A 25338-nucleotide genomic window follows, 5' to 3' on the forward strand; every position below is an offset into this window, starting at 1 on the left:
ATTTCCTCTTCAGTTATTCATAGCTTATAAATCAGAAAGCACTGTCTCATAACTTGACTAAACATCAAAGCTCACTGCCTGCAAAACTGCAGCCTGATCTAACTATGAAGCTATCCTTTCTTTTCAAAACAAGGTTGGACTAGTTTCCTTCATTGGTTCTCCTCCAACCTAACCTTTTCTATGAATCCCTGACCTTGTGGTTCTAACAAACCCTGACTACACAGGACTTAACTTCAAGTTCATCTCTTTCTCAAAAAAGTAGGAGTTACATACAAAGCAGACAATCTGGAGTATGCAATTACAAGATGTCCACAAGAATTCACATGCAATGCTTGCTATTTTCTATACACAGTTTAGGGGGAAAAAAAAAAAAGAGTCCAAGTGTTAATAAACTAAACTGCACACTGAACACAACCACTTGCACTGCCAGGACCTGCACACAGGTATGAATTATTTCAAAACTTCCTCCAGCTTTACCACAAAAAAAGAAAAATAAAGAAGTCAATTATCACTGCTTCACTGCTTAAGATACGGTAAAAAAAAGTCTTTTCAGTGACTACCATATAAATTTCACGCTTTTCCATAAATTTATTACATACATTTCCTTTCTTCATTGTGTTTATTTTACCTGATGTGTTGTTTAAGATGACAAGATTTTTTATAGGCTCGATGGCAATAAAAACATTTGTATGGTCTCTCTGCATTATTCACAAAATTATTGTTAAAATAATTTTGGAAGACCTGGCTATTCCTTGGGATTGGCTGGATAAGACCTGCACACATAAACACACACACACAAAAAAGGAAAAATTAATTGGTAAAGTTATTTCAAGGTTGCAGTAGACTAAAAAGCTAGTATTTGGAGAAAGCACAACTAAACTTTTAGTATCCAAAAATATAAAGAAAACTAGCACGTTTTTAGCACTTATTTAAAATGATGCATAAATCTACTTAGCATTATACTGCACATGCTATTTTAGTGATAGCTCATCTTCTATCCATAGGTCCACCTCATTACAGCAAGCATCCATGTCCAAAATAAACATTAACTTTAAAAAAAGTTGACAGCTACAAATTCACAGCTGATTCAATAGTATCTTCTTCTTCCAACCTCAACCTTAACCAAATATATTTCATCAATGTACTGCAGATATACATTTTAACTTGACAAATACTGGATATGCATTTTTGTGAAAAGTACAAAACACCATGATATATACATGCCTTTCCTTAAAGGACAAAAAAAAGTCTTTTAAAAGTTGTTGTATTTGTACATCTACCTTGGATTATTAGTCAGTCTTACCAATTCTCTGAGTACCTCCAAAAACTTATTGGAAAAAAAAAAAAAAACCCAAAACCTCACACCAACTTTTTAAAATAAATACTCTTTATACACTGGTCCCTGAAGTCAGTCAGGCGTCATTTTGGAAAGTCAACTAGAAGTTCCTGCTACTAATTATCCAGGCTGAGAGAGTTGGACTTCTTCAGCCTGGAGAAGAGAAGGCTCCAGGGAGACTTTATAGCAACCTTCCAGTACTTAAAGGAGCCTAACAAGAGAACTGGGGAGGGATTTTTTATGAGGGCATATAGTGGTATGACAAGGGGTAATGACTTTAAGTTAAAGGAGGTTCAATTTAGATTAGATATGAGGAAGGAATTTTTTACTGTGATTGTGGTGAGGCACTGAACAGACTGTCCAGAGATGATGTGGATCCCCCACCCCTGGCACCACTCAAGGTCAGGCTGGACAGGGCGTTGAGCAATCTGGTTTAGTGGAAGGTGTCCCTGTCCACAGCAAGGTGGTTGGAACTAGAGCATCTTTAAGGTCACTTCCATCCCATTCTAGGCTTCAATGAACTGTTAGTTCAGTAGGCTGTCTCAGAAGCAGCCAAGAGAATGGTATATATAATCCTAAACACCATGACAGAATGAGGACCATAGCAGACTTCTCAAGGAAACCAACTCATCCTCAGTCACATAACTGTGAATTCAAAAATACCCATCACAATACAACTAATACAGTGGCTGGTCAAATGGTGCAAAGTTTCAACAAATATGCAAAAAGGTCTCTTTATGGTCCTAGATATTCACCACAACAGCCTTTAGTCTTCTTTTCCTTCTTCAGACTGCTTCATCTAGCATGTTATGTTTCATATTCATAAAGGAAAGCCCAAAGGGGTTCTGCTAAATTCCAAATGTAAGACAAAGAAGGAATTCTCTCAATTTTGAGAAGAGACGACAACAGTGAAAAAGAGCAACTTTATCTGTCTCAGACTCAAAAATGCTTTGACAATATATGCATTTATATACACATGCATAAATGCTAAAACTTCTTTCACCTTCCCCAATTCACTCACTTGGTCTACTAAAAACATCTTCTGATAAAAAAACAGAAACAAAATAAACCAAAAGCACCCAAAACAAGCCACACTCAAAAAATAATCCCAAACAACAACAACAACAACAAAAAAAAAAAAAAACAACAAAAAAAAAAAACACCAACCAACCCACTCCACGGAAATCCAAACCACAACCCAACTTTTTAAGTTCTGACATACTTCTGCAACAATTAGTAGCAGTATATGGATGGCACAAGTCTTTCAAAGAACTTCCAACTTATTTACTTAACCTGTTCAGCTCAGATAAATTAAACATTTCTACAAACTGTTAGGATAGTTATAGTTGGCACTACTCTGGACATGGCAAGTCATCAAAATAGTCCCAAGTGGTAACATTCTATAAAAAGGTACTTTTCCTTGCATTAGTTCCATCTTTGGAACCGTGGTAAACTCTAGAAAAAACTACAATGATTTTTTTGCATTTCCTAATCAATAAATACCACAGACTAAATAAATAAAACGAAACAAACACTGAAACAGGTAGAGAAAAATTTGCAGACATTTCTCACATGCTTTTAGAATAATTAAGACTATTTTAAAAGCAAAATATTTTCCTTTTTATTTCATCAAAGTTGCATGTGAAGATTAACACTATCATAGCATAACAATACTACTTCCTTGACACCTCTAAAATAACTAAGATTATTTTTTTTGAGGCGGGGAGAATAGAAATGTGGAAATAGGGCATTGGAAAAACACAACACCTTCTAGACAAACAGTAGAACTTCTTATTTTTACATTTAACATTCTAATATCAGCAGAGTTCATGTGTTAGCAGCACCTGTAGGAAATAAACTTTTATAGTATTTCTTGTTAACCTTTTTCAACAAAGCAAAATTTCATGGTCTTAATTGTACTAAGTGCATTTTTTCTTGAAAATCAAGAAACAGAACTATATTCATTTCCAGGGTTCACTCAAGAAAGAAATGCTGATCTCACTATCTGAAGTTGTCAGCTCAGTTTTGCTTCTATCCAGAAAACATGAGTTTCATCTATCTGATACCAACTTTACCCCTGCTCTTATTTTCAGTAACTCCTGGGAGCAGTGAAAGTAAAAGGATTTTTAAAGAGTGATAAAAAGATTTTATGAATATAAGCTAAAGATATTACCAATATAAGATTCTACTATAGAGATGACTACACAACAGACAAGGCAGGGGTTAGCAGACTGGTGAGTCAAACAACAAAGGCCTCGCCCACTACGTTGATCTCTACTGGACAACAATATACTGTCTTGACTGGGCTGTACAGCAACTTACCTTTGTCCAAAAAGTGGTTTTACGTAATGTTGGGACAATTATTCTACAACAGAATTAAAATAACTGTATGAATTCTCTATAGCAGTTTCCAGAATTATTGTCCTTTTTTTGAAATATGACTGCTAATGATTACCACTAATCAATTACAACAAATACTCTAAAATCATGTAACACACAGAGTCATTAGTATTTGTGACCTGAATAAACATGACCATCTTAAGAGGAATCTTGGTCATGAACTGTCTGTCATCTTTCCTATACCAACAGTCTAATAATAGTTGAATTAAACTCCTCTCCTAATGTAAAAACACACATACTTTTTCTGGTAAGGACTACACAATTTCTGTGTAAATAAAAAATACTCCTTATTAATTTTAGTGCATGCAAACTATAAAAATATGGCACGTCCTGAACCCTGATTGTTTCTAATGATTTATTTCAAAGTGCGCCCTTCTGAGTACGCTCTGAATGTGTTTGTTTGACTAAGCTGTGACTTACTCCAGGGAAACACAAATTACAGAATTGTATGGATTTTTGTGGTCTTTACCTAAATCAGTTATCAGTATGGGCTCCTGCAAAGGAATGTCTGGTACAGGACCACTTGACTTTCCTACTCGAACTTTTGCAGGTTTACGTTGATGCCGCAGCTTTCTTAGTTCAGTATGTTTGAAATGTGAAGTGATATGAGTTTTCCGATGCCCCGATGTTCTAAACTTTTTGTCACAGTGAGGACAAGCAAAAGGCCTAACACCTGCAAAGATTAATAAAAAATAAATTAGTTTTTTATTTTATTTCCATCAACCTAATTTCCATCAACCTAGAAATGCAGTTCTGAAAGATTGAATCTCTTGCCCGTATTTTCCTTTATGTTTTCTATAAGTGTGTTTATTGTTAATTAGTTTTTCGAAACAGATCCATAAAAACCAATCAAAAGTAACAATGAAACTGCTGAACTGCTAAATGATTGTAACACATCACTTAATACAAGTTTGTTATCAAGAAACTGGATGATGCAAAAGTGAGAGCAATTTTCAAATGTTCCAAAAGCTATCCTAGGAACTGCAGACAGCAGGAACAATGTCCCTCCAAAACAAACTGCTAAAAAATGTATCAGTCTCTGAAAATGTCAACACTGTTTGATGGCAGTCAAAAATAGCATGCCAACCAGAATTGTAAATAATGACTTTTGTAATGCAAAATCCAGTAGAAATGTCTCCTTGGAAAGAATACTGGGAAACTTGATAAGTTACAGAGACAGACAAAGCTGAACAATTTTCAGCTTTTGTTCAAGGGAAAATCTTGGACTTAGAAGCCTAGCAAATGTCACTGGGTCTTATGAAGAAAGCTCTATCAAATCACAGGTGGAAAAATGTACAAGAAGTAAGTATAATCCACTCTTCATGATACAGAAACTAAAACATCATATGGAACTACTGAACAGTTCCACAAAGACTGGACCACCTATTTTTCAAGCCACCTAGTACTTCTGCCACTTGGAATGAGTCTGAGTTCTTAAAGAAAGTCACACAGCTTTAGAGTAACAGAAGAAAAATACTGGTATAAAAGTTTACAATTAAAAAAAAAAACAAAGCTAACAACTTTCTGTGGGTGAATCCAACACTGATATTTCATGGAGCAAACACATCAAACTATAAAACATGTTGAATACCAAATGTACTTAGACAATCACTGATACTTTTGCAGAAGGTAAATACATTAACAGGAATGAAAGGAAAGAGCAGCACATATATGAGCTTATCTTGCTGAAAGTTTATTTACCCGTATGAACAAAGAAAGAAAAGTGGAAACCAACCAGGCAGTCCACCAAAAGCAGAAAACTCATTTTTCTCTATGGAAAAGATGGTTCAGCCACAGAAAAAACAGTATATGATGTAGACAACAATACGAACAGAGGACTTTAAGGACATGCAGCGTAAGATACTGAAAACAGGTAAGCTTGTGACAACATGAAGCAACACCTTAAAGATGAAATGGGAAGCAACCAAACAGTACTGAGTGATACAGTGAAATTATCACTAAGTTTGGGGAAGGAGAGGGAAGATGCAGAGTAAATATGAAAGATGACTGTGGATAAGTAAAATCAGAATTCAAATTCTAAAAGTAAGACTCTTTAGAAAGCTCAATTAAATACACTCACAACCGTGACACTAAAAAGAACAACAGGTGATTCATCATCAAAAAACTCAACATCCATGGCTTTTTTAAGAGCCCAAAGTTTAAAAGGCATGAAACGCTGGAAGGTTATGACAAAAAATTACACTCATCATATAAGACACTAAAGATGATTCATTCTCTGATAGATAACAATTACAGGATAGTCATCTCTACAGCTAAAACATTTCACATTGCCTTTTTGCATTCAAGGTCTCACCCACATCACAGAAAATACAAAAGTGATTTTGAGGCCTTACCTGTATGTAGACGAATGTGAACTTTTAAACTCCCTGAGGTGGAAAAACTTTTCATACAAAATTGGCACTTGAAAGCTTTAATGCCAGTATGTGTTTTGATGTGTGCTGTTAGAGTGCTCTTAACGGCAAAGGCGCGGAAACACTGGGGACACTTGAATGGCTTCTCATGGGTATGAATGCGAATGTGCCGCACTAGATCACTTGGTTTTTTAAACTCTTTAGAGCAATATGGACAAACATGCCACCTTATTCCATTTTCTTCACGTATAGAGCCTAAAAGAAAGAATATCAAAATGAATGTGGTTGACACCTTTTAAAAAGTCTTCAAAAATTCCACTACCCTGACACCACTGAACAGGGAAAGGTCAGTGAAGATTTGCATGAGGCAGCAATACTGCACTCATCCTCTGCAAGCCCTCACTTCCAAAGAAGAAGAACAGTGCTTGTAAGAGCTCTTTGCTCTGGGACACACAATGAAAACCCAATCCTTCTCAAAGAAAGATGATGGGGAAAAAAAGGAAAAGAGATAAATACATATTCGGTTTTGTCCTCTTGTAATAACTTCCCTGATCTAGATTCAAAAGATTTAGCAGTGGAACTTCACCTAATGCCATGCTGATGTCGTCTTGTATCAGTATAATAAAAGTTATCAACACTATTGATCATATCTTAACATTGTGTTTTAGATAAAAGTAAATAAAATTCATAATTGATCCACAACACACTTTAGGAAATCCTTTTATCAAGCCACAAACACACCCACAAGTACTACAGTCTTTATAGCACACAAAGTAGCAAGCGGTAGCAACATTACCAGGCAAATACGGTGATTTTTTCTTAATAAACTTTTTTTCTTTTTTATCTAGTTTATCTGTACTCTCTTGCTCCTTATCTTGTTCTGCATTATGAGAATCAGCCTGATGATTTGAGAGAGCTGGGACATCTGGGTTCTGATCCTGGGCCACAGGAGTCTTAGCCTGGCTGCAGTCAGTAGAATGTGCAGAGACAGGAATTGAAGACAACCCACTGTTCTCTAACGCTTGCTAGAAAAAAAAAAAGAACAAAAAGCTCCTAGATTAAGGAAGAAACATTACACAGTTGCCCCAGCTTTTCTCAAACTACTTAGAAGACATAATGCAAATATAATGAAAGGAATTAAATGTCTCATCCTCACAGAATTACAGCTAGATTTCAAACACTTTATTAAACAACACTGACTTCTGAATGCCTGTGACATTTTAAGTTGGATTTCCTGCACTAATACATTTGCCAACACTTGCCTCTCATGGAAGAACAACCTTTCTTTTTAAATAGCTATCAAGAGAATAGTTATGCATCATGTTGCTATTGTCTGCAACTATGCCTTTGCAGACATTACACAACTCAGCACAGGTGACATGGTCAACCTGCACATAGCTACACGTGGCATTCGGGCTGTCCAAAATGAAATTTAAATGGTACTTAAAAGACTAGAGATGAAAAAATAGCTTAAAGGTTAGCACGCTATCACTAATACCAACAAATGTTGTTCTCTGCCCTGTTCCATTCTGTTTGTGCTTCTATGTGGTGCAGGCTGCAGAACAATCACAGACAGTTCAATTACTGCCCTACATCTCTTGTTACATAGTGTCTCCTACTGCCAGTTTGAACGAGAGAATGTTGGGGTTAGGAAATACACTGGTTGACCTGTGAAAAATTTTCCTACACAAATAGGAAACATTCAAATAGCCCTTATTAATTAGAACAGGGTAAAGATCACAGATACATTGCCATTTTTTAGCCAGATAAAAATATTTTTCCCCTCTTAAATGTCAGCATGTTTTAAGCACAGCATACCCTAAGGACATGCCACAAGTTGCTTCAAGGCAACAGGAAAAAAAAAAGCTAAAGGGATCAATGAAAACATCCATGTATGAATGTGTACACTTAAAGCTTTCTTCTAGGTCATATAATCTATACTTATAACCTTTCTTTTGCAATATTATACAAAAAGATAAACTTGGTGCATTCCACACCCATTCAACAGACCTGATAAATCATACAGAAATGCATAAGGAATGCTATAATTGAAAATACTGAGAATCAATTTCACTAAAATAAAAATGAGAAAGAAACCATTGAAATGTTCTCACGCAGACCTCTTACCTGCAAAATATCTCTACTGATTCCCACTGCAATGTTGAGCTGTTGACCCGGTTGTTGAGGCTGGTTATTTTCTACAGGCCCTGGCTCTGATAACTCAAGGAGCTGCTGAATTACATCAGTGACAGCCTGCTGACCCTGATGAGCAGCAGCTGGAGATACCTGGTTTTCTGTCTGTTGAAGAAGTGGAGACCGAAAATGTGTGGCCTGAAAGTACAGTACATTTGCAAAGGAAGATGAAAAGTATGTATTATGAACTCACCTGTTCAGCTCCCTTATCTGAAGTATCTGTTAACTGGCCACTACAAGGATGGCTACTTGTATAAGGCATAAGGATTATACAGAGTTGTCATTCAAGGTTTTCTCACTCCACTGAAAAATTGCTTCTGTACATCCCTTTTTTGGAGATCTTCTCAAGCTTGAAATTGTGAGCTCACGGCTTAAATTAAATTTATTATAACTACTGAACCTTCAATCAGTTTACAAAACACAGGGATCAATTACAGAATTCCACACCTAGAGGCCACATGAAAAGTAACTCCAAAACAAATAAACAGCACTGATATGGTTAACTTTCAAAAGTTCACATTTATCTAACACAGGTCCTTTGCAAAAAATAACCCTCTATTAGTTGAGATTTTTTTATGCATGAAATGCATGTGTTGTATCACAACCTTTGAGAATAAACTACTGATTTTTCCCCTTCAACTTTCAACCTTCTAAATCTCTTAGCTTTAGAGGAATCTCTTTATACTCTAAAAATTTAAATGTACATCAGGCTCTGTCAAAATACTACAAAAACCTGAAGTTTAAAAATCAAATTTCTTAACCTTTGATTTGATAATTAGTGTATCTTAGTAACAAATATGAAGAAAAAAGTTCTAAAAGCCTCAGCATTTCTTTTTAAAATCAGAAATATAGACTCCTGTTTACCTTCATTTATTTATAATAAGTAGACTGCATAAGCATACCATTTCTGAAACAGCGCTTTCAATCATTTATTTTACTGCAGAAAAGAGAAATATATATTTATACAATGGTTAGCCTCATAATTCAGTTTCCTAGTACACACTGGTTATTTGCTTCTAATACTCACTTCTGTTCCCAAGAAATAATCATTTCCAGGTCTATGTGCAACCACACACGTATATAAAACACTATCTTCTTTCAGATCACTTTTAGCAAAGAATAATCTGAGGCTTCACATGTGTCATATTTCTTCCTAAACTGAAAACTCCCCTGAGATTTTCCTCATACTGACACATTACACTAGACAGTTAGATGACAGTCATTGTAGTCGAGGATGTTGCAAAGAAACATTAGCTTGACTTATGTCCTGTGAATTGATGAAGTATTCTTAATGCCTTCTCATGAGATGATATAAAACAAATCCTTATCTCAATTCTCTTCCACGTGTGTGAGAATATCACTTGTTAATTTGCTGATTTAACCATTAGTTACTTTTTTTTCCACCTCACTAGTGGGACAGATGGAAAGGCTCCATCTCTTCAGATTCCAATTTAGCAAAAGTACTATAAACATTTCAATATGTATTTTGCAAAATAAAGCACACTACATGCTATTTTCAGTGCAATAAACAGGAGGTGAAACACAGCATTTTGCTAAAGAGTATAGCAACTCTTTCTAGAGATCATTTCTTTTCTTGAAACAGAATGCAGGGAAGCTCTTAAAGTGAAATGTCTACGCTAAAAGTCTATAAAATTCTCCCAGGCTTTAGCAAGAGCAAAAAGAATTGCTAATGAAGAACTGCTCAACTTCATCTTTGACATGAAAATTACAGCATTACATGTACTTAGCCAGTGTGTTCTGAGTATTATACAACAGTTTATACACAGTCCCACAGAGGTTATCTTTTTTGAATAATATACATATGCACACACAGAAAGTTTATTACCGCTACTATTAAGATAGGCTGCTCATTATAAAACGTTTCAGAAGTTTCTTTCTAGGTCTCATTTCAATACCCAATTTTAAAAATAGCATAGAGAATGAAGTGTTTTATTACGACTTCATAATTCCACAGTTGTTCAATTGGAGTAGTGAATCTTGTGATCGCCCTTGGTTCGTCTGATCTGCTATGTAACACAGACCGTGTGACTGCTCTGAGCGAATGACTCCTTCAAGTACAGTAACTGTACAAAAACTAGAGCAGTTCTTTAAATAGCTTATTATGGCAACTTTTTCTGTTGCCATCCAACTTCAACACGTGGCTCCAATAGTAAATTATCCATACTAAAATTCCATACTATATTTCAAAGTGTCAATTTGTCTAGCTTCAACCCTCAAAACCTTTTTCTCTATTAAAAAGATTATAGATTTCCCTCTTCTTCAAAACAGACCAAGTCACTTTTAAATATTTTATCTGACTGGCAAAGTAGTTAATGCACCTTGAATCCCTTCAACAATAAAACATATTGTGTCTTGTTTTAAGAATTCTGATGGCTCTGATGCCTCCTCTATCACTGAACATAGTTCATGAAAAGTGAACCCTATAAACAGAGATCCAACAAAAGCAAAAAATGCCAGTGTGAAATAAAGAGGATATACAACCCTGGGTCTGACCAAGCTGGATCAATGGGCTGAGGCCAATTATATGAGGTTCAACAAGGCTAAGTGCCAGGTCCTGCACTTGGGTCACAACAGCCCCATGCAGCACTACAGGCCTGGAAAGCTGTCAGGCAGCTTCAGGCAGTTCTGGGAGGAGGGGGCAATGGGATCCATTGCTCCCAACTCACACCTTTATACTAATTTAATACAACAAATACTAGTAACTGATTAGTTCATGTCAGTTCTGTCCAGCTGTAATTTAACTGGTCCTGGAACAATGAATTCACAGTAAAAGATAAAAAGAAAGTGGATAGACTGTTTATGGCGACTTTGAAACAATACTGCCACATTTCCCAGTCCTTGGTTTTATGGATTCTAGTACATGCAAAGAAAATCAGTGGCTGAAGTTGGGAAGGGGAGAACGTAAGTCTCCACTAAGCACTCGTAAGGTGGCACTAAGATACCATGCTGCAACCTACTGCTGACAAACAACATGCTATATAGCTGCACCAAAACATGCCAGAATTCTCAGCATGACTGGTGCATGCAGACCTAACTGTACATCACAACTGTTTGCTATGGGATTGCAGAAAGTCAGCCCTGCATCATCCTTCCACAGCTCCCCCCAAACTTCACGGTTCCGCTGCTGCCTCAATTCCAACCAACTCAACCAGTATGAACATAGCTCCTTTCCTCTCCATCCAAAACAAAGTATCCCTGCAAAGTAAAGGCAGAGGGGCAGGACAACAATTTTAAAGAGTCCTTCCTCTCCTCTGGTCTTTTAATATGGAATATTGTTTGCCTTCATTTTGAAGAGCTATCAAACAGAATTATATGCAAAACCATGAGCATGTAACAAATAAGGGAATATAATCTGTTCAAGACAGCTGCATTCATCAAGGAGCTTCCGTTCACGTATGTGCTGGTTTGAGCTGAAGTAGAGTTAACTTTCTTCATAGAGGCTAGTATGCGGCTATGTTTGGGTTTGGTGCGGAGCACAGAGTTGATAATGCAGAGATGTTGTTTGTCAGCTGATCAGCTTATCACAGAGGATCACTGCATATCCTTTTTCACCAGTTAAATGAAAATTTATGAAACTCTGTAGTTTCTCCCACTTTTAGTCCTGACACAAAAATATGACAAAAACTTTATGCTTACATTCTTCCATTTGTTATCAACTGGTTGCAAAAGATTAACAGGGGACGTTGTTAAAGGCTGGGTGACAGAGTCCTATAAAGAAATGAAAACAAAATAATTCAAACCTTTAACAAAAAGAGGAAAAACATGGCTAATATAATGCAGAAAAGTAGCGCAGTTCATTTTCCCAGAAAAATGAGATCTCATGGGAGAAACAAAAGTACATAAAATCACCAGCATTGCTCCATAGTTTAGATACATTAAATAAACACAAGTTACAGAAACCAATACTTAGCTATAAGCATTGATGCAGCAGAAGACAATAACAGCCTTACAGTAACTCTGATTTACAAGACATTCATGTACCACACAAGAGTGCACTCTTTGGTAGCACAGCACTTGAGGAAACTTCAGCTTTTGGAACACACATTTAGTAAGGACATAAAGATTGCTTATCTCCAGGTATGTAACAGAGGATGAGAAAGAACAATTCCAAACTTCAGAACAGAATTATTATACTGGAGATTTGTTGTTAAAACTGCAAGTTCTAAGCCGAATGAAGGCTAATTCTAATTTAAGAATGCTCATGCTAATCAAGTAACGTACCAACTTTCTAAAGCAATAAAAAAATAAAAGCGATTAAATATCTGCAGTTTCAGATATAAAACTACAAATAAAAAGCATAATACTCTCTAATACGCAACTTATATGTCATCTATTATCTCTGCTCCTCCTCCTTAAACTTCTAGGCATCCGTTTTCAGAAAGAACGTTTTTCTCCCTTATCTCTCTTTGCTTATACTATTGTATGGAAGCATTTTTTGCTATCCCCCGCTTTAATGCAAGCAGAGAAGTATGCATGCAGCAAAGATAACAACACAATGCTGCAGTATCAATATGGCATCCAAATGCAAAATATTTAAGCAAACCAAAACAATACAAACAGAGTTGTCAAAGGGAAAATAAACATGAGGTAGTATGCAGGCATTCTTTTCCATCCTACTTTTAAGACTAGGCTTGTGAACATAGAAACGTACAAAAAAGATGTAGAGAATATATGTACTTGCAAGCAAAGAGGACACATTAGTCTTTTTTTTAATGAATTCAAATGAAGAAACAAATAGCATCTGCCATATAACACACTTTAGAAATCTAGAAAAAAAAATAGTTCTCCAAACAACACTACTAGGTAGTTGTTTTTATACAGATACAGCTGCAAAATGAAGTTGAGACTTCAAATTTTAACCTTCCTCTTCCAAGTCTGGTATTATTCATCATCCATTGAACATTAAAGCATAAGAACTGGAAATTATCAAAACAGAGTGGAATAAAGGTAGAAAAAGCAGTTCTATTCAAAGAAAAAAGTACTATGATACATTAAATATACATTGGCTCAAAAACATAGAATAATCTTATGAAACCAGAAGCATTTTCTGACTTTCAGCTCATTCTTGGTAAAGAAAGAAAAGCATTCAGTGCTTCCAATAAAGCTATGATATTTTTCTTTATGATCTATCAAACAAGAAGCTAACATTTACAATAAGTCATTAGAAATATGCAGAAGAATCTACTATGTGTTTATAGGGACTAGAATTATATAAACAATTTCTGAAAATCAGTTGAAACAAATACATTATTTCAATAGTTCTAAATTTCATCATTATAGTAGAACTTCCTCACTATTTTTATGTTATCTGGGGAGGATAACAAAATCTGTAAATAACAGAATAATATTTTACTTAGTTGTAGAATTAAACTGGTGTTTTTTTTAACCAAACCCTCAAACTGCAAATCCTCTTTTTTGCATATACTTGGCCAGTTTACATTCCTGCAACATTTAATCAAGCAAATTAATGCCAGAAATCACATAAACTTGAAAAAGATGAAAGACAACTGAAGTTCTAGAAGTTCTAACCTAACAGAACAATTACTGGAACTAAGATATAGATCTAATAGAACTCTCAAAGGCATTTTCACAATATACCAAGCAAAGCTTACCGCTGTAACGTGAGAGACATCTGTTGAAGCACTTGCAGAATTCTGTGGACCACCCATGTGCATCTTGCTGATATGTGTATTTAAACTACCCAAGCTTTTGAAGACACAGCTACATTCCGTACAGTTGTATGTAGGGCCATTCTTCACCTTAAAAACAAAACAAAAAACCCAAACAATATTAAGTGAATTTTCCCTATACTTACCAAGTATTATGTTTTTCATTATTTATCCACATAACAACTACATAATGGGATTATAAAAGCTAAAATGGTTTATTTTTTTCAAGTTACTGATCACCAGTTATGAAATCTGTCTGATACCTCTTGAATATCAAATCAACTGTAATCTATATGCAGAACCATAATTGCCTGTGACCACTCCATGTTGGGCAGAACCAGACAGCAAAACACACGTCATCTGGCAAATGAAGCCTCAGACTTTTCCCTCTGTATAATTTCCTACCATTCCACACTTAGAAGCAAAACTCAAAAGGAATTTTATCAATTATGATGTGCCTGAAGATGAAACATCATACATAATATGATGAACTGAATTTGAACACAGAATGAAAAAGTGATCAGCAGCAGTTTGTTTGGGACTTTCAGACCAGGGGCTTAAGGTAATTTAGGCAATGAAATTTGCAGATTCCAACCATACTTGCTTCCCCCTCCTCAGTCTATCACACAGTAGCATAATCCATGGCAATACCTGCAATATACAGAGAGTAGCAAAATATTTAAAAGAAAACACTCTGCAAAACTTACAATATAGCACGGTATTTTGCATTTTTTGACACCAAACTGCCAACAAGACTTTCAGAAAGACAACTAATACTGCTACAACTAAACAGTGCTTTATGAAGTGATCATTACATTAAAAAACTGTCCTAACATCTAACCTAAATTTCCCCTCTTAAAATTTCTACCCACTGGCCCTTGTCCTATCATTGAATGTTCTAACAAAGAGTCCATCTCTGGCTTCCCTGTTGTCCCCTGCAGATACTGGAAGGCTGCATGGTCTCTATACAACCTTCTCTTCTCCAGGCTGAACAGCCTCAACTTCCTCAGCCTGTCTTCACAGGGAAGATGCTCCAGGACCTATCCATAGGGGGTCACTCCATCAGGGAGTCCTCCAGTTCACCAGAGCACATGGGAGCAGCAAAAGTTAAATAAGACATATGTTATCACCGAGGAGTTGATGAAGGCCTGCATTTACCTCGGAATGAACTCTCTGTATGTGTGACTGGAGATTGCCTTTCTGGGAAAAGGCTGCGGGACAGAAGGCACAGGCGTGAGGCTTCTCCCCCGTGTGCTTGATCATGTGTGTCTGCAGCGCTCCCTTCTGGTTAAAGGCCTTCCCGCACTCACTGCACTTGAACGGTCTTTCACCTGGGAGGAGAGAGGAGATGGAGTAAGGAGCTGTACATAAATGTCAGAAGCTTTCTGTATCTAAACAAAAAATCGTAGCAGCTGAAACAAAATACTGCCTGCACATATCTGTACTGACACACAAACACAGAAATGTATGTTATTAGGGGGTTTTAACACTGAAATAGTTTGCCTCGAATATAAACCTCAGCATCTACTCTGATGAAAATGTAGCCTTGTGAAAAGGTTCTATGACCTAGCTGGTGATTATCAGTTAAAATAGGTAAAATAAAGGATAGCTATATGAAGCAATCATCTATAATAGCTTCCTTCAACTTGGAAGATCCAAACTTGGTTTGAAAGAACTCAGAAGCTGCTATGCAAAACTACAGGAAGACTCAAAAAAGGGGAAAAAAATTTAAAAAACCCCATCATTCTTTTACACCAAATCCTATAAAATGCATGGAAACAAACAGGGAACCAGAAGGTAAATGAACAGTAATAAATAATTAACAGTCAAACTTCTTATTTACTTTAAATCTAAAAGTCTTACAGACACACAGCAAAAGATGGTCTATGGTTCTCACTCCTCAGAACTATTAACAGTCACTCATTTTTTACAATCACCCACTGGAAATATGCAACAAAATATTTTTTTATTATGAGATCATACAATCCTACCCAGAAAATAATTTTCAAACCTTCAATGTTCATATTACTACGAATATTAAAGAAAAACTAGGTAATACTACAGGAATGCTCCGTCACAATTTCCCAATTATGGTGCTCTCAGTGCTGTGCATACTTACAGTCTTTTGAACATTAACAGATTAAGCACGAAGAACTCCACACAAATTGTAACAAAACATAAGAGAACCACACAAATAAATTACAAAACCCAATATTTTAAACATACAGATACTAAGAATACGTTTCAGTTTCTTATAATCATGTGTACTAACTAAATCCTGGAAAGCTTCACTGTGAACTCAGTACTACCTTTTTTCCTTTCGAGAAATAGTTCAGCTGTGATAACTCTGAAACCCTGAAAAAATTCAGCACTTTGCCTTTGCATACCTCTGCAGCCAAACACCAGTACGAGCGTGCAGCAGGTTATGTCTACAGCACCAGTAAGTGCTACCATGTGCTAAATACTGTATAGACTAAAGCAGTTTTAATGAATATTTTTTATGATTTCTAATTATACAGCTGTAATTACATCTACTTTAAACTTATTAATTCTTAATTAATTCACACTGTCTGAAATAAAAGCAGCTGTTTTTCTGAAATAGATCACCAGTATGTAACTCAGTAAAGAAGTGTATACCTTCTGTTCTGCTGCTTATGTGTTCTGAAGATGCTACAAAGTCTGCAGGTTTTAATCACACATATTTTTAATCTAGATTAAAACAAAAAACGCTGATTCACATCTTGAAATAGAGTGACAAAATTCCCATTAGGTTTTCATAGGTAAAAAGCTTGGCTTCCACTAAGAGCTAGGTGGACACCTAGAAGTATTGCTTCAGGTTAAGTTTCTCTATTTAAGTAAGATTTAGTTCTTGTAATGAGATTTAATTCTAGTGTGGAAATGTGGAATTTCCGTATTTCTCTAGTCTAACTTAGTAAAACACAGATTTGAGAGGGGAAATGGGGGGCTCATTACTTAGTTATTAATATGGGAATTGCAATCCCCAAGACTTAATTTTTTCCCAAAAGGGTGTGCTTGAAATGACTAGCTATGAACTAATAGAGTATTGCAATTAAGGCACTAATGTAGTGCTGCACATGCAGCACAGACATGCTCTTAACAATGAAAACTTGGGTATTCTAAACTCTTTAAAGTGGAGTTTTTCTTTCACACAAATTTACAGTACCTCAAGATACTAAATGCCACACAGATTGCCTGCAGATTTAGAGTAACAACATACTTCACAAATTAAATGAGTATTTGCTAGCTACTTGGAAACTTAAAATGACCTACCACCATGTGCAGACTGGGACTGCATTTTCTGTCTCTGTTTTCCCAATAGACAAACGTCTTTTCCATCTTCAAATATAACTATAAATGCCCTTGAACTTTTTTAAGCTTTAAAAAAGCATCCTCAACCAACTATAATCTCATTTCTTTCATTCTGACTAGAATAAGCTAAAATAATCTATCAAACACAGTCAAGATTAAAGTTAATTTCTGCTGACCTTTATTTGAGTATTACTTGGAGGCATTTTTTTAAAGCAGGCACAAGGGTGACCTCTTGTGTTACTATTCTATAACTAGATTTTAAAACTTAGAAAGATTCTTAAGAGAGAGTCATGCAATGGCATTTTTATTTCTCCCTCGGCAAACAAAGCCATTCTTGTCAATGGCAACTCATCACATCACTGCCTGAAGAGACTGCTAATACAAACAAGATTACACACTTACATAATGACATACTTGAATTTAGCTAAAAACTAGACAAGCAGCAATTCATCCAACAAGTATGAAAAACACCTCCAACAAAAGTTTTGTTCCAAGCCAAATTCCTCCTGTACTATGTATAGCTGGCTGCAACTAAAGACTTATAGTTGCAACTTATAGCATCTGTATCCTTCAAAAAATTTTATATTATTATATGCTTGGCATTTTTCAGTTATTTCAATTGCTTAAGGGTTAAACATTCATGTTTATGACAGTAATTTATCAAAAACCATTTGCTATTCATTCTGCAAATTTGAACAGTCACCTGCACTTCTTCAGTTATCAAAATCACAATCTAGGCTTATCATCTCCAAAGACCATTTTGTAATTTTAAATAAATCAATTTTAAAACAAATGCAAGGTCATTATTTTATTAGGATTATTAATTCTCATGTCCTTTTACTCTTTAGGGGATTGCAAATTTTAGAACCTGTAGTCTAGAGTAAGATCTTAGTGTAGCTGACTGGGCCTTATCTAGAGATTCATACTCTAGAGTAAGATCTTAGTATAGCTGACTGGGCCTTATCTAGAGATTCTAATTTTAGGGCCCATTGAAACTTTAAGCATCAGAACTGGTATTCTGCAACAAATGAAATCTATGAAGTACTTGAAATTTTTTAAACTGTTTCTAAGTATATAAATCTGGAAATTTTGAAAATAAACATTTCCTAAGCAAACTCATTACACAAAGTTTATTTCGGACTAACACATAACAGCATCTAATGAGGCAAATGTATTAATAATGGTTCAAGTCCCAACAGGGAGAAAAATACATAGCATTTCACAGGTTAACTGGATTTTGTAAAACAAATACAAATGAAAATAATTACTTCCACAGCCTTACCTGTGTGTATTCTAACATGTCGTGTTAACTGACTCGGTTTCTGGAACGTTTTTCCACAGTGAGGGCAGGAATAGGTAAACCCACTTCTGTCAATGTTTCTGTTGTAAGATCTGGTATTTGATACCCTGTCATTAAAAAAACCATAAAATAATTAAACAACTTAAATATGACACATTATTTTGAAGAAGCTTATTTTACCTCATCACTTTTAACAGTCTAAACTTGATGACAACATATCGTATCAACTGCAACAGTGAAAAACCAAATTCTCTAAGATAATAAAAGAACAATGCAAACAGCTCTTTTCTAACTACTTATAAGCACGAAGAATTTTAGTTATTTCCATAATAAAAATCAGTACACCTCAGAGGCTCTCTAGAGACATTTTCAGGGTACATTCTGCCAGAAGTATACAGTGACTTCACAGATATTATTTTGGATGGAACTTTCAACAATGTGCAACTCTGTGCAAAGTTTCTTTTCGCCTTCATTCTTAACTGGAATATGAAGATATGAAATTGAGTACAAATGTACTTGGTGAAGTCTAGAGAGAACAGGTTAAGAATTTAACAACCCAAATATTCACCACTGCTCCTTAAATATGAATCACACACTCCACACAGCCATGGCAACAGATGATATAAATTCCCCAAATTAATTTTTCTACAAATCAAACTAATTAGTTTAAATGACTGCTGAGAAACAGCAACAGCAATGTGGAAAAAAACAACTGACTTTATGCTGGGGAAAAAAAAAAAAAGAGGAAAAATAAAAACGCAGCTCTTGCAGACCATCACAACTCAGCTAAACAAGCAGAAACTTGAAGGCAGTGGGCAAACCAGTATAGCATCGAGATCATTCCACGTTTTCCGTAGTGCCTGAGTAACAACACCTATCCAGTATTTCAGCTGGTCAGTACTGCTTGACACAAATTTAAATATCCGGTGTTTTTCTGAACAACAGAAAGAATTACCTAATGTGGAGCAGATGTGCGAAACACACCACCACCTCGAAACACAAGTTGTATAATAGAAAAAAAATATAGCAGGGAAGTATGGTCCGTGCATAGCAAAAGAAATAATTGCACTTCTTCTCAAATGTTGTACCTTTCAACTCTTCAAAATTCAACTCAGAGAATATAGACATTCAGTGCATATTTAAAGGAAAGTACGTTTTCCCTTCCAATTACTTCAAAAAAATTACATGTGTTTTAAAGTCCTTTTTATACTCTTGCAGAGTGAGCAGAGAGTGTTGGTAATGCATTTTAATGTTACATATTAATTGTATCTACTAAAATTTAGTGAAGTATACAGAATAAAATCAACCGAAGACTGAAGAGGAGAAAGAACAGCACAGATGTTAAAGCCTCTTCATCTCAGGAGAGATCTGGACCAGACTGATTGTCAGAATACACCCTGATGAGCAACATGTTTCAACTATATCTGCAGCACTTTAATAAAGAAATATTGTCCAATTTGGAGGCAATTGTAGGGACAACCCTTAAAGATCAGATTACCTTCTAAAGTATTTAATAATGTAGAGCTTGAATGACCATTCTCTTTTTAGCAAAAGCTAGATACTAAATGTAAATTAGTATTAAAGTTAAAAACTTTGTAATAGTCTTCCAGTCAAATGAGTCAGAGGACAATTACCTTTTTGGTAATGGAATTGCATCCACTCTATGAAAAACAACTTAAGAGAACAAGGTTCTTCATCATTTTAAATCCTAAAAATTCCTGAAGCTTATTTTACACTGAAAAGCAGTAATCAAATTGATATATGTCTTTGAACTCTAAATATACTGTACACAGCCAAGTTAGATAAAACATTCACTTTCCATAATTTAAATTTTAATATGCAACAATAAAATCTGACTTTCCACATTTTTCCTTTCAAAATAACTTCTCCTGACACAAAGAAGGTCTGAGCTGTATTAGATTTGTGATGAACTGGACCAGTAACACTGAGGCAAGTCATTAACCTGTCACACACATGGGTTGTATTGGTCCTGCTGGTGACAGGACAGTACAGCACCATTACAGACAGTAGTTTATTGAATACAAATGCAACATGTTTCTACATCTTAACTGATAAATAACATATAAAGAAGTTCTGAATCCAGATGTAATCCACGGTTTGGAAAACAAATGACCATGAAGCACTTAGACATCTTTTATGTCAGAATGTAGCATGCAAAATACTCTCAAAGTCATAGCCATCACATTATATTCACTCCTCTGTTCTTCATCCATCCCAACTTACACAGGAGATGTTCACGGCAAGAATGATTTTTGTGAATAATATAACCCAATACAAACTTAACTGTATACTTCAAACCCTCAAATTCCTGTTTGCAAATGGAAATCTACAACAATACTTTTTAAACCTTCTGGGACCCAACTATAAAATCTTAGCACTTGTATCATCTGCTAATAAAAGGAATTGGAAATAGCCAGTATTTCTCTTCCTGAAATACATAATTTCCCCATCTGTTTTTTATAGAAACACGGTAAAGATTTGAAGACAGATCACCTGTCAAGACTTTAGTCTTTCTTAATGTATAAACTAAACCAATACAAGTAAGCTTTTCTTCCTTCTAATTTAAAGTAATTCTCACCTTCCTAAATATAAAGTTTTAAAAAGAAAAACTAGAGAAAGCTGAAAGGACAGAACAGAGACTCACTGAAAGTAAGAAAAGCATTTATTAAGCCTCTTTTTCCCCTTAATTCTGTGTTTTTTCAGATTTACAAGAAACTCATGGGAAATTGTAATGAGGACCAACTGCAAGATATGATTAAACTGCAACAACCAACTTCTTTGCATAAGCATGAGAACTTTTGCCATTATACTAAAAGCTATGTAAAATTAACATAGTTAAAAATCACTCTGCATCAGAAAAATTTAGCCTGTGTTTACAAATAGCTAGCAGATGAACTATGCTTAGTATGTGTGCCTAAATACAAAAACTGGGGAAAAAAATGCTTCCAAAAATAACCACCCACTTTAGCGAGGTTTAAAAAGCAAACGGCATTTTGTAACAGCACACCAAAGAAAAGAAATGATTTGCACAGATCATGGTACTTTGCTGACTGGAAATGCTACTCCTGCTTTTCCTGGCTATCACCATAAAAGTAACATCTGCTCATTTTGCTACAATCCCATGATTGTCACCTTATTTTATAGTGAGTTTTCATATGCTCCTTTAGCTGTGACGAAGTTTCAAATTCCTTTTTGCAAGACTTGCAGCTGTGGATCCTACTGCCTGCCAGTTCTTGACGATGTTCTTCCATGTGTATGGACAGCTGACTCTGTAAAGTGAATTCATCTCCACACTCTGAACAGATAAGATTCTGAAAGAGATAATAGAAACTGATTTTTCAAAATATTCCCAAACAGCAGTGTATACACACAAGCTTTGCTCAAGCGGATTAACGCATCCTTCTATGGACACTGGCAGCTGGAAGCAAGCAGCAATAAAATTATACAAACAAAGTAAGTTTATGAGCTTCATAATGTAAATCCTGAACAATAACTACTGCAAGATTATATTAATATTTATATTTTAAGAAACTGCTAAAACTGAATTTTGAAAAACTTCATATGGTAGCAGAAACAAGCACTTCAGTACCATCATCACCACTCCCTATCTCCTTGCTAGGCTTGTTCAGGACACTCACAGGAACTTACTTCAGTGCCATTACATTATGGTCTACAGAAACATTCTGAACTATACTAATTTCTAACCACAAACACCTTAACTGTAGATTCAAGGACTTCACGCTTCTACTGGTTATTATTATTAAATAGATTGTCACTTTTAAACAGTAATCCCACCACAGTTAGTACTGACCTTTCTTAGGGTATCTTCACAGAAAAGGTGATAGAAATAAAGAGGGACACATTATGTTTCTGAACAGATACCTCTTCAACCCATCAATTTTTCAGTAGTGTTAAACAAAGCATTTTCCAGTTACATTAGTGTTCCATGTCATTTAGAATGGAAATTATACTTGTAATGTTTAATGCAAAGTACTGCCATTTCTCTGAAATTCCGAGGACGAATCAAAGTCAAATACTGTTTCAATGAAAACTAAAAGCCCTGAATTTATTTAACTTCCTTTTGCTTTTCAAAATAACTCAATTTTATTTCTCAGTCTATCTTTATTTTACAAAATCTAAGCTGAGAGTTAAGTTCAAATGTCTTGAAGTATCCACTACCTCAGTTAAATGTTCTTCACTGGTGTGCCTAAGTTACTTCAGACAGTTCTTGTTTCGTATTGTGATTATCACTGCAAATAGAAATGTTTCTTATCCTCCCTCCTTTCCTTCTTCTCCTTGAGTAATCAACAAGAAAACAAAAAAAAATTCACTTAAATAAGCATATTGAAAAGAATGTTTTAATCAAGAGGTACAGAGGTATGCGATGTTATTTTTTAAACATTTTGACAATAAATTTGTCCCTTAAATCTGAAAAAGAAAAATTCTGCACTATCACCAGATGTTTCCACACAAAAGCTTAGAAAACTGAAATCCTTTAATGAAACTAGTTACTAACTCAAAAATTATTTGTTTAATCTAACCTAGATGGCACTATTACCAAACTCAAGTAACTGTGTGGGATGATAAATCCCTAGTACTTTGTTTTCTAGGACAGACACTGAAACCTAAGTAAGATTTCAATACTTCCTATTGAAAAATATTGTTCTTACACAACAGATCATGATGATCCTTTCATAAAAGTGGGGGGAAATTACATGAGAGAAGCTTACAGTGCATACTATACCAAGCTCATGGACCTCAATTTTAAGACTTTCAATCGCTACTTAGTGTTTTTCAGACATAGATACGTATGACATTAAGTTGCAAATACATATATTCTATTAAGCAACTTACACAAAAAAAAGACTAGCATAAGATGATGTATTTGAGACAATGGAATTCTATGTGTTTTTATTCAATGCTGTGGAATTTGTGGTAGGAAAGCAAGATCATGGTGAAGCACAAAACTCAGCAGAATGGATTCTCTCTGCTACAAGCAATACCAGATTCACTTTTTTTGCCTCTCAAGCAAACAAACAAATGCACCACCACACAGAAAACAAGTAATGGCACACTGTAACCTCATTATGGTTAGCCTCACATTCTAATATTAAACAAAATAGACTGATTGTACACTGGCAGATAACATGCAAAATTCCCAAACTCAGAAATAATTTCATAAAGCTTTACTCATGGAATTCTGCCTGTATTAACTCTCTTTGTATTATCAGATGCAACATCAGAAACTCACACTCTTCACCTGTTTAGGATCAATGCCTCCTAGCATCTGTAAAAGATTTTTAATTCACACTTTTTCAAAGATCATTGCTCCTGAACCACCAGACAGGACAAAACAAATACAGTGAACATTCTTTAAAAAAAAACCAACATCAAACAAACTAAAACATAAAAACTCAAACCAACTGGATTTTATATCCACCAAATACCAGTTTTAACTTTTCCAGTATACTAAGGTTTTCCTAAGGCCCAAGAAAACCTCATGCTCATGGAGAAAGAAGACATAGTAGCAGTTTTCATGCAATAAATTAATTTTTTTCAGGTTTCTTTTATTCACCATTCCTAGCTTGCCACGTAAAAAAGTAGCAGCGAAAACCACTGTACATTTCCACTGAGGAAGCAGACAAAATCAACAGTCCTCTCTGACACTGGGCATATTTACACAAGGTATGTTCTTTGTGACTTCTCAAGACAAAACAAGTGAAGAATTTGGAGGTTTTCCCTTACACCATTTTATAACACATACTCAAAGAATGTGAGGATATAGCATCTTGCAAGCTTGATTTCAATAGCCCAGAAATTTCTTTCTGCAACCTGTCACAGGAGCAATCAGTCATGAAAATCTGAGTTTCACAGAGAGACACACTCTCCCAAATCTAACTGGAGAGCTCAAGATGCTAATCACACTAATTTCTTGTTCTTGTCCTTCTGCATTCATCTATAGATAAAGCTTCCTGAGGCAGAACAAAACAAGGCTAAAGTTATCCCCATTTCAGCTTGTGCAGCAATCTTCTCCATTGCTACACAGGTTCCTTAAATGAGTACGTAACTTTGCTCTGTTTTCAGATTTTAACCCTTCTAACAGTAAAAGGAAGAACAGCAAAAATGGGGGAGAATGTACTCCACTAATAACTTCTTATCCTGCACATTACAAAAAACTCCTGAATGACATTAGTACCCTCTGCTTTAAAGCAGAGTAAGTTCAAATTCCAGCTTTCCTACACATCCTGTGCATAACTACTGGAAAAGTCACTCCTACAGTTCCCTGTGAATTCATGTTATGTTCATTTCTGTTTTATCACAGAATTATTGATTAAGAACACACTCATTAGCAAATGAAAGGTGTTCATATTTCTAAAAATTTAATTTTCAAGCTGCAGATTGAATTTTAAATTGGAAGGTGTCAGCCTATTCTTCTGACATCTGCACCAAGTATCAAAACCAGAGCTGCTGATGTGAATGGAAAAATCATTTAGTGGTAGAAATCAATACCAAAAAATCACTCCTGAGTGTCTTGATGTTTAGTTTCCTTATTCTGATGTTTTTAGAAACTCATACATCAAGCTTCCTTAGTAACACCCATTAAGCCATGTATCATTACAGATTAACATGCAACGAAACTGTACTCAAGTCCACTTAACTTGGCTACATGACAAAACATGAACCAAAACATGACTA

General features: G+C 35.3%; 1 protein-coding gene across 1 annotated transcript in view; it reads right to left on the reverse strand.

Moving 5' to 3' along the window:
• ZNF236 (zinc finger protein 236) overlaps positions 1–25338 on the reverse strand; it is a 62694-nt gene that overhangs the window by 34713 nt on the left and 2643 nt on the right. Inside the window, exons 3-12 of the mRNA XM_009082983.1 lie at positions 21775–21953; positions 18604–18728; positions 15150–15322; positions 13935–14081; positions 11959–12030; positions 8236–8439; positions 6905–7133; positions 6091–6363; positions 4206–4409; positions 629–773 (exon numbers count right to left, since the gene is read on the reverse strand). Of these exons, the coding sequence (XP_009081231.1) occupies positions 629–773; positions 4206–4409; positions 6091–6363; positions 6905–7133; positions 8236–8439; positions 11959–12030; positions 13935–14081; positions 15150–15322; positions 18604–18728; positions 21775–21953 (1751 nt within the window). The remainder of the gene's footprint in view (positions 1–628; positions 774–4205; positions 4410–6090; positions 6364–6904; positions 7134–8235; positions 8440–11958; positions 12031–13934; positions 14082–15149; positions 15323–18603; positions 18729–21774; positions 21954–25338) is intronic.

Source organism: Acanthisitta chloris, unplaced genomic scaffold (assembly GCF_000695815.1).
Source record: "Acanthisitta chloris isolate BGI_N310 unplaced genomic scaffold, ASM69581v1 scaffold14689, whole genome shotgun sequence".
Classification (NCBI taxonomy): domain Eukaryota; kingdom Metazoa; phylum Chordata; class Aves; order Passeriformes; family Acanthisittidae; genus Acanthisitta; species Acanthisitta chloris.